This window comes from Poecilia formosa, unplaced genomic scaffold, assembly GCF_000485575.1.
Source record: "Poecilia formosa unplaced genomic scaffold, Poecilia_formosa-5.1.2 Scaffold14, whole genome shotgun sequence".
Classification (NCBI taxonomy): Eukaryota; Metazoa; Chordata; class Actinopteri; order Cyprinodontiformes; family Poeciliidae; genus Poecilia; species Poecilia formosa.
Genome location: NW_006799953.1, coordinates 4,025,770 through 4,036,885, shown reverse-complemented (window position 1 = coordinate 4,036,885; position 11,116 = coordinate 4,025,770). Strand labels below are relative to the sequence as shown.

Sequence of the window (11,116 nt, the reverse complement as noted above, 5' to 3'; positions counted from 1 at the left end):
AAGACAAGGTTTTAAAAGTAGTGTGTAGTTATACCTCTGTAACATTACTAGTGCATGTGTCCTTGACCAACTCTATTTAAATTTCTGATCAATAATTGCATCGTCAAGATGCAACTCTTGGCTATAATTTTAGAAAAATCGGCTTTAAAGGCTAGTTTTTACCCCCCTCACCATCCATCAAATTGTGCATGGTGGCAAAAATAGACTTCAGCTCCACTAAATGTTGATGTCACTGTATGAAGTCATTTCCTGACTTACTGTGATCAACTTGCATGGCGGATTCTTTGGTCTGACAAAAAATAGTCTTCCTTCTTTTATTTCCACACACACCGGCATCAAAGGAAGTCATTGATAATCACTTATAAGGCAGTTTGAGTAAAAGTAAAATATGCTCCAGTAACATTCATTTTATAAGAAATGCTATACGTGGAATCTTTAATTTTGCAAAATAAAATAATATACTGTTGCTGGATTTTCTTCCTCTCTGCACAAATCCATTTAAACCAAACTTTCACATTTTAAGGAAGCTTAAAAGGCTAGTTTTTACCCCATAAAAGTAGTCTGCAATATCCTTTATTGTAGTTGCAGATTATGCAACTGCAATAAAGGATGTATTTTAAAATAGGACGTTTTACACATGTTTACAGATGAGCACAGGTATGGAGAGTGATGCATATGGATGTTTCTATTTTTGCTAGGTTGCTTTTGTGAAGTGCTGTAAAGGATAACTAAGTGTGAGGTAAGTTATGTTCTGAATCTTACTTCTTCTTGAAACAGTAACACACACTATTAATGGATTAGTGTACACTGTTCCCATGATTTGTTGAGACGTGCACCGTGTGTACGTGGGAACGATATTGCAAGCCGAACTGAAAGCAGTTCTGCGATTGCTGTCTAAACAGATGGAAACTCGATGACTTCTGAAAGTCATGCTTGCTTCATTTCTGCAGAAAAAAATCCCTTACAAATGTGGAAGTAATCAGTTTGGATGTTATTTTGATTTATTACCATGAATGCTGTAGGCATTCACACTCTTGAGTTCCTCCACTTTTCTTTATACACTTCGCCACTTAACTGTGCTGAAACACCGACATCCAAAATGGAGAAGCAGTCGCTCGTTAGGCATTTGTGCTGCTAAAAAGTACGACCACAATGTAGGTATTTTTGCTTTCCAAAGTCATTGCTGGAGATATCAAATGTGTTTTCTTATGACTTGTTGAATACAGAGCAAAATGTGATGTATTCACTCATGTACACAAAAAGAGTGGAACAAAAATGATTTCAATATTTTACATCTGAAAGCGTATTTTTTGCTCTGTGAACATTGTCATATTTCCAATGGCAGCTTTTTATTGTACGTTGATTTTCTAAAGAAAATCCACATTAAAATATACTAAACATTCAATTTAACAGTCTTAAAGGCAATTCCTCCTGCCATAATTCAGCTGTTTGACTTACAACACCCTATGATGACTTGGGGAAAAAACCTTTTCTGTTTGGTTACAAACCACAGACCTTTTGCATGTTAAGAAAACATGATGCCCACTACACTACAGAAACCGTTGGTTGTTGGTAGAAGATACTAAATTTGTCAAAGGTTAATTTTAGTTATGGGCTGTAGACAATGCCAGATATACTACAGAGTCTGAGGTCACAGTAACTTATAGATGAACAAAATTCTATTTCTGCCTGATTTAAAATTAGAGTCCATAAATTAAGCCTGAGAACAGCTACTGCATCGAAAATGTTCTAAAGTGTCAGCTGTAGGTAACTGAGCAACATTCTCCATTTTGCAACAAACTGCTAGCACCTTACCAAGTCTGTGAAACATTCCTTTTCTCATGTGTAACTATGTATGCAGTTTGTTTAATAGTTACTTGGTTTGGGGGTTGATGTGCCACTGGTGTCAGATTACAAGTTAAGCTGTGTATGACTGGGTCGAGGTGTGCAAATCTGCAAGAGTGTGCAAGGCTGCCTTTCTCTGATTAATTATTAAGATTCTTTCACAGCTCTTTGATTAATAAAATTCCACTATACAGCGGAGATATCAACAATAACATATTGTTGTGCTGGCTTAGATTCTGCAATTATGTTTTTCTTTTTAGCTAGTTTTAGCTATCGGCTTTAGTTTTTCATGTGTTTTCTTCCACTCTGCATGTAGCATGCTCCTGTAGGTCAACTAGAATACCCTAGATGCCATCATCTGTATTTTAGCTAGCTTTACTGATTTAGCTCAGTTTGGCTTTTAAATGGGGTTTTTTCACACTGCCTTGTGTATTTTACTTTACATCAACTTGCTAGTGGTAGCCTACATGTTATTATGAGTAGCATGTAGTCTACTCCTCTTTTTCAGCTATAACTGTAGAAGAGGAGTTCTCACTCCTGTTCTCACTCCTCTTCTACAGTTTTTCTTTATGCATTTTGCCCATTTCTTAAATTTCTGCATCTGACTTTGAATTCTTCTGCAAAAACATTCATACTGTATTTCAGGAAATGCATTTTTTCTATTTATATTTAATTTACTTTACTTTTTTTTCCCCTTTTTATTTTTTAACAGGATGTGTAGATATTATCTTTGATGAAATTGATTTTTTCATGTATGTTGGTGGGCCAAAAATTAATGAAACTTATTCTATTCTATTCTGTGATGTTACAGTATAAATTTATGAACATGTTGGAAAATAACATTAGTATTTTATAACCTTTTGTTAATTATTTGAGATAAATGTATGTGCTATTTTATTTCTTGTATTTCTGTTATGTAAAATATGAATGCTATTTATATATTTAGATAAAAATAAGGTGTGCAATATTTATTTTCATTTAATATGGAAAAATACCTTAAACTGTAATTTTCTCCTTTGCTAGCATTACTATTAGATTTCCATAATACTATACGTACAGCTCCCTCCACATACATGGGGTTCCTTGTAAAGATGTGTACAACACCCATAAAACAAAGGGCCACCAATGAGAGTTGATATTTTTGACATTTTGACATTAATCTGACTAGATAAGGCCACAGTTGTACTTGTGTCATATGTGGAAACCCATAATGGTGAAACAAATGAGGAAGTATGGAAGCCCATTTCTACCACTCTGATAAAAAAAACAACAAATAAACGAATAACTTGTATTTCATAATTATGACTTAGGTCATAATTAATATTTCATTTTTTTTACTATCTATCTATCTATCTATCTATCTATCTATCTATCTATCTATCTATCTATCTATCTATCTATCTATCTATCTATCTATCTATCTATCTATCTATCTANTATTTTCTCTTACTTTATAGAAGCAGTTCCCCTTTAAGAACCTCCTGGGTGTGGAAAATGGGAAGTTTTTTTTGTGTGACTGTAGCCAACTGGTTTCGTTCCATTGCGTTTTGTGTGACGTCCTCAGTGTAAAACGGGTGATTACATTTGTTTAAAAATCTGCTGTTCAGTTAAAAAAACACAACCCATTCACAGTGAGTGGTTTTAAGAGATGGTTTCTGGCGTTAAGTACGACGAACTTGCTTAAACCTCGGCGGAAGACAGACAGCGGCTTTGTGAGAGGGGGGAATATCTCGGAATGGAACGCGTCCAAAGGAGATTTAGCCGCTCTTCTCATCACGGTACTACAACAAGGAAAAAGTGGCAAAGCGGACCAGGATATAATTGAACCGAAGCGTAAACAACGCGTCCATCAAAGGGAAACGGGGTTAGAGAGGCTAAACCGGCTGAGTTTACTATTCCTTTCCCTCCGCAGCTCTCCAGCGGCAGCCGCAGGCTCCCCCGGACACCATGGTTTGCGCTCCTGTGAGCAGCAGGGAGTTTATAGTCGCTTCGGCTGAACTGATATGAGCAGTGTTCCATAGAAAAGCGGAGGCAGTGCGTCTCCACAACAATTTCCAGCGCCTATTGTGTGAAAGCAGCTCGTCTCGAAGATGGGGCACCCTCCTCTCGAGTTCAGTGACTGCTACAAGGACAGTCCAGACTTCAGAGAGACCCTCAAGTGTTATGAATTGGAGCTGGACAGGACGAGCAAATTTCTCAAAGAGTTGATCAAAGACGGGAACAGTGTCATTACCGCAATCAAGGGTGAGCATGGTTTTTATTTTTTACCTTCAAATCCATTTTACACTCAATAATACAACGATAAGGATCTGCTGCATCATCAGGCCTTAATGGGGGCCTGCAGGATTAATGGGAGTGAGTGGGAGAGGCACATTCAGGGAGGTGCTACTCGCTCCTTTTGAAAGGTCATGCTTCTGATGCAGATGTGCACGATGACCAAACTGAAAACATCTGTCTCCCTCTCTGAAAGTTTTCCACTCTCCGAGCTTGTTGCTTGTGTGGGTTCAGTCCCACTGCTGGAATACTCGTGGACCAGAGCCAGAACCAGCACACACACTCCCAACTGTAGATGTGTACTTTTGGGTCAGCTTGGCACCCACAAGGCGGACACTGTACGTCCAGTAAGAAATCCTGAATGACAGGCTTATCACCTCGACAACAGAAGCTGTCAGTGTTGCTGCTGTGGAAGTGTTGGCAGTCCAGATAAGCAGGGGTCACGGGATAAAATTGCTCCAAATAATCCCAAGTCTGGATTATTTAGTGGACTTCAGCTGCAAATGCTTTGAAATATGCAAGTTATGCTTGGCCCGAGTCGGTGAACGTTTTGCTGAAAGGCTGATTTATGATATATCAAAATCCAAGCTTCTGAAGCGTTGCCATGCAGAGTTGATGTGAGTGAAAGTGGAGCATTAATCAGAGTAGCAACCAGGAGGTGCATGGTGGTAAAATAGCGACAGAGACCCCCAGCTGAGATGGTGGAATATTAAACAGGATTACTGTTGAAAATATGAATCATTCACTTCACGTTTCTGGAAGAATAGGAGGAAGAAAGACATCAGAAGTCCAGTTTAAAATTTCCCACAAGCGATGAAGGAAGAAAAGTAAATGAATCCTGGAAGACGTTCTGATGACGAGAAGAACTCGCACAACAGAGTTAAAACATGGTGGTGACAGCATCACGCTGTAGTGGATGCTTTTCGTCAAAGATGCACTTCATGAAATCTGACTGAGTGAAACGAGAACAGGGGGGGAAAACCCCCCCCAAAAAAACAAGCTTCAACTGTGAAAAACTGGTAGAAACAAACTCCAAATGTCTTCTTGCATCACAAAGCGGACTTTAGCTTGTTGAACTTTTCAGTTTTGTTTTGTTTGAACACGTTCTCCTTCACAATTTACAAGCATGCGCTACTTTGTGTTGGGTTTATCACACAAACGCCCCATAAAATACTTTTAAAATTTGTGGTTGTAGCTCGAGAAGATGTGGAAGGAGTTCGAAAGTTCAAGGGGCATAAATACTTTAGGATTGTTTGTGTTGGTAAATGGAATGAGGAGTTTTACTTTCTGGCCGATGGGAAATAAATCTCGTTTTTTAACAGGCTATTCCTTGGCAGTGCAGAAGTTTTCCCAGACTCTCAGTGCATTCCAGTTCGACTTTATTGGCGACTCCCTGACGGATGATGAGATTAACATTGGTAAGATATTAATATTGATCTCTCCTATAAAGCTTACAAAAGGTAAGTCCTTTAAAAGAAAGTTTCTTTAATAGGTTAATGAGCTAGTCTAATTAGTTCTAAATTAATTTCAATACATTATTATTGTTTTAAAATTCAACTTATTCCCTTCACTTGACCTCGGTGGAAAGAAGCTGCCATCTTGCGAGGAATCGGGAAGAAAAGCAGATTCCTAAGCATGTGAAGAGAAACTTTGTAGAAAAAGGTTTTCATTACAAAGTTTATGCTCAACTGTTTTCTTTTGTAATGGTTTGATTACATGAAAATGTGTCTCCATCGTCTGTGTGAGGAGTTCAGCAGTATGCGGCTAACTCCGGCTTCCGGTCCTTATCTTTGTGTTGTTCTTCCCCAGCTGAGTCATTCCAGGAGTTCGCCGGACTTCTGCAGGAAGTGGAGCGTGACAGGATGATGCTGGTAGGTTATCGGCTTCCTCCAAAGACCGTTCTGCATCCTATTTGAGCCCTCAGTAGATATAGAGCCACATTAACACGTCCTGGACAAAAGAGGCCAACACCACGGCCAAGCACTTCTCATTCTGCTACACATTCTTCCAGCTCTCTCTCTCTCTCTCTCTCTCTCTCTGTGTGTGTTAATTTGGGTATATTGTCTTAGTCAGGACATGTTCACACAGAGACGCTGTGCCGCCCTGTGCAGAAAGGATAAGAGCAATGCTGGCAATTATTTTAGTTTCCATTCCTCTTTTTAGTTTTCTTGTTCCCCTTTCTGTTGATGGGAGCATTTGTGGGTATTTTTCATTAGGTTTCAATACCTCAGGCTGCGCCGACTGAAACGTTTCTGTGCTTTAAGTAACACAAAGGTGAGGAATGGTGCTTTTCAACTTTCTCCTGTATAACCGGTTGGACTATGTATCTTAAAAACCTGCAAATCACATGATGGATGTGATGATAGAAGCACATTATCTTTTCAGAATAACTATTTATTTATCTTTTAAAGGCCAGACATCATCATTTGCACAAGCTTTCTTTCCCAGTTGTATTCAGGCTTGTTTGTCACAATACTGATATTAATTTTTATGATAAAAATGGAAAAATATGAAGAAGTACCTGGCAGCTGGGAACACAGTCAAAGTTGTTGGAGAGGGATGATATTATGTCTGCAGTGCCGCGGTCAGGGATCAGTGAACAGCAGTGACAAAATTACGACAAGCAAAGTCTTCAGTGCCAAATTTTAGTTCATGAAATGAGGATTTATATCATGATTTGGTGTTTTAGGAGGTTGCAGCTAACTCACAATCTTGAGCAGTGTGTACACGAGCATGATTGACAGCACCAACACCTTCCTCCTGGCTCTGATTGGTTGTTTCTGACTGGGAGCAATGTATTTCTGCAGATGACAGTAGATCCACAGGGAGGCGCAGAGGAGCTAGATTCTTTTCACAGGTTGTCACATATCATGCTGTTAGAACAAAGTGACACTTTTAACAAATATATAAAAAACATTTTTTTCAATAAAAGTTTCCTAACTGCATGTTTAATCTATATATTCTAGCAGCAACATTCGCTTTTTGAGGCCTCATCCCAGAGCTGTAGACATTTGGTTCTCTTAAAGTCCCACATTTGACATGTTTCATTTGATATATTGTCAGTAATAAATGTTTTTTGGTCAAGAAAACAACCCATCTGTACTTTAAAATGACATCGTTACAAATGCAACACTTGGTGCCTTCCCATATTAGTGGGCATGACTCAACACTTTCTGTGTTTGTATTTTTCATAATTTCCAAGGGTTTTAGGTTTTGGTACTCGTTTATCTCTGTTAGCATCAAAACTCAAATCTGCTAATTCTGTCTCTTCTCTTCTTGGTTGTGCTTTATTCTTTTCCTGCATATAAAGTTTTTCCATTTTCGTCTGTCCAGGTCCAGAATGCGTCCAATCTCCTCATCAGGCCTCTTGAGAAGTTCAGGAAGGAGCAGATAGGCGCAACAAAAGTGAGTGCTGTTATGAATTTGTCTGCTCTGCAAAACAAAGTGTGGCTTATTCATCCAGGACCAAACAAGTGGGTTTTTGGATGGAACATGCACATGCTTGCATGGTAATGTTTACATGCATTTCCTGCCATTATGAGCCAAAATCTAGCAAATCTAGAACCACCCTGAGCCACTTACCATTCAGAGTGTCTGAAGTTACTTCCCCAAAATGTTATATAAGTTTTTACACCCAATTTATGACCATTGTGTATGTGAACCAGTTATGTGCACTAAGTATGATGGGTTTCAGTTCCTCTTTTTAGATTGAAAAAGTAAGATGTATTTTGTTCTTTTTAAAATGAAGGCTGCAGCTAGCTGGAACGACTTCCTATTTTTAGTGTATTTAAGCATATTTTGTCTATTTTCTTCCACACATTCACACAATTTTCAAAGATGACATGCTGTTGGCGGAACAATGCCATTAATCCCTTTGTGTAGTCTGTCTTTAGAGAATTTGTTGCTGATGAATTTAGAAATAGTGCAGCTGAACACTTCAGATGAACTTGATCAATAATGCACACAATGCAGTGACACACAAAGTGAGGCCAAACTAGCAGCTGTTAGAAGTGTAAATCTTTTATTCACAAACATTTGAGCTGTACACTGACCTTTCTCAGACGATTAATATGCCCTGCTGCTTACAGAAACAGCTGATCTAATGTGTTAACCAGACAAACCTGTTAATAAACCAGCAGCGATCTCTGAGTCATTCTTCCTTTCTCATATATTTGCTTCGCAAACCCTAACCGTTTACTGACAAAAATAAACTGACTTGTTCAGCTACTTCAGTTGAATTCACACTTTTTTTTGTTGTTGCAAGAATTAGGACACAATAACTTAAGTGCAAAGACTTCAGATTTCTAACTTCTGAGGTACAGTGAATGCCACATGAGTCATGAAAGAGAAATAAAGGGATTCTTCCTGGTTAGAAGTCACTTTTTAAGCTAAATCAGTGACTAGTCTTCCTGTGCCAAGGGGAGTTTGAGTAATTCATTGTAACTTGCTGTAACATAAGACTAAATTAACATATTAGTAAAAATATTTACGCTCTACATAACTAGAATGGAATTTAATGAGTCTGGGAAAGCTGCGGTAAATCATCAGTTCTTAGACACTCTGGAGCTTTTAAAGTTTATTCTTCTGTTATAATTTCTAAGCTTGACGTGTTTGACATTCCTGAAATATAGTGTTCTGAGGATGAACAAGCCAAAAAATGAAATGTTCAGTTTAAAACCACCTAGGTTTAATTTAAAGGCTGCTTTTTTTTGACATTGGTGGTCACATTTTTAGCTTCTTGAACATTTTGTTTAGCTTCTGTTAGCCTCTTTGGTGAGTATGAATACATGTTTTTTCCTGTTTTTGGCTACTTATTGACTGCAGATTAGAAGTGTATACAGACACACTCCACTCAATCCAAACATGCAGATTTATGGTCAGTTTGGTTTCTGTTATAAAACAATGTAACCACGTTCACTGCATCAAGTTATCGACTTTGCAGCTGTCCCTCACACTGAGCATGCAGATTGTGACAGTGGAAAGGAACAACTCCCTTTTAACAAGAGGTAGCTTAGCCGATATATTTTATTTATTTTCTCCCTGATGGGCGGGTCTATCAGTCAAACCTCTTTCACGGCAGAGCAATAGAGGACATGGGTTGACCTTTAGACCATTGCCAAGGCAGATAAGATCGGTGGAGAAAGACGCAAGTATCGTCCAATCATCAATCTCTCGATTTACAGCTCCACCCCTAACATAAATGTATAGTTTGAAAGTTTTGTTCAACGTCAAAGCCAAGGATTCCTTTGACCTCTTTGTGTTTAACCAGTAGAAAGACATTAATGGGCAACCCCTGAAAATATGACTGTGGCATGTCATCATATTGTTATGTTGTCTCCCAACAATGCCCAAATTCAGCTCTGCTGGTCTGAGAATATGTTCTTTTATGAGTCATAAAAAAACCCCTAATAATGTCTTCCATGAAAATTCGCCCCAGTACCCTGAGCTAGTGGTGGTGGAATTAATTTGGCAGAAGTTTAGCCGTTCATTGTCAGTATTATTTTTGCTTTCTTCATCCACATAATTTCGACGTACAGTGTTGGTGTTTTAGGCTTTTAGGCACAAATATGTACCAGATAGCCTCCTCTTCCTCTAAGGTTTACATTTGCAGGTAGCACAGAAGATATTGAGATCCTGACGATGCTTTTTACTAAAATGGTGCCTGAGCTCTGTAATAGTTTGGCTTGTGAAGATGAAACTTTTCCTGTAGTTGTGGGAAGCTGTCCAGGTCGGTTCCAGATGAGATCACGCAGCGTGAGCTAAATGCCTTTTCTGGTCAATTCCTTGAAAATCTAGAGTCAAGCTGCGCTTGTCCAAAATGCTTTGGGAAAGACGCATAAAAACACATAACTTTTCTGAATATGTAGTGTTGAGGTGTTTATCACCCATCGGAGATTGGGGGATGTCAATTTGACTTAATTCTAGTTCTTTCCACTCTGCATCATACCCCCCCTCACAGCAGTAGACGGCATACTGCAGTTCTGCTGCTTTATAGTGATTTTCCAAACATGGGAGTGACATTCCTCCTTTATCTCTTGGTAATTGTAATGTTTTATAGCATAACCGTGGGTTTCTTGTTCCGCCATATAAACCTAGAGATGGTTCGGTTCCACTCATTACGCTGCTTGCTAGGAATTTCCACTGATGGACTGAAAAAGGAGGAACAATTTAAGTAATACAATCATCTTTATCGGTTCTGTAAATCGAAATCAGTTTTATTTTGTTAGCCACAGTGTTCCATAATTTGCTTTCTGTATTTTGTTCAGAGGTCTAATAATATGAAAACCTAAATATTTCATTGTTGTTGTTTTCTATTTAAATGTGAACAGTTTAGTTGTGTCTTCTCGGGGTGAATAGTTAAATCAGAGCTATATTATCTATATTTAATTTGTAGCCTAAATGGCGTCCGGATTGGAGGTAGCAGGACATGAGGTTGACATCATCAGCGTATAGATTTGATCCAGTCCACTGACAAATTGTATATCGATTTTAAACAACATATAATTGAATTATTGAAGCCTAAATGATGTAGAACCAGATATAAATATCCCCACTGTACATCAAAACTAATTGCTAAGGATTTCACATTACCTCTACTCATAATGTCGATAAGGGGTAACGCTCGCCTCACATTAACCTGTTTATGTATATTTTAATAAAGCCTGTCTGGCCTGTATCGATCAGTTCAGGGATTATGATTTCTACATTTATTGAAGTTTCAACATAAGGATACAAAATGGCGCTGGTGTGTTTGGCTGCTCGTCTGTCATTCTCACGCTTGCTTATGTTTGTACTGTTTCTGACCTGTGTCATGTACGGAACTGAACCTCTGCTGGTGTATGATCGCAGCACACTACTAGACCTCCAACCTTTGGTCCAGGATATGGTGTCATTTGATGTTGCTGGCCTACAATCCTTGCCCCCGCTTCTGTCGGAGATTCCGAGTCACCTGTTGCGGGTTCCTGCGCTGCTTTCACGGCGCAGATGTCGTTGTCGT

At 38.7% G+C, this 11,116-nt stretch overlaps 1 protein-coding gene across 1 annotated transcript in view; it reads left to right on the top strand.

Moving 5' to 3' along the window:
• Nucleotides 1-3,390: 3,390 nt before the first annotated feature.
• Nucleotides 3,391-11,116, top strand: part of ophn1 (oligophrenin 1) — a 58,959-nt gene continuing 51,233 nt past the window's right edge. Inside the window, exons 1-4 of the mRNA XM_016668346.1 lie at nt 3,391-4,089; nt 5,442-5,537; nt 5,929-5,990; nt 7,453-7,524. Coding sequence (XP_016523832.1) covers nt 3,936-4,089; nt 5,442-5,537; nt 5,929-5,990; nt 7,453-7,524 — 384 coding nt within the window. The 5' untranslated portion in view covers nt 3,391-3,935. The remainder of the gene's footprint in view (nt 4,090-5,441; nt 5,538-5,928; nt 5,991-7,452; nt 7,525-11,116) is intronic.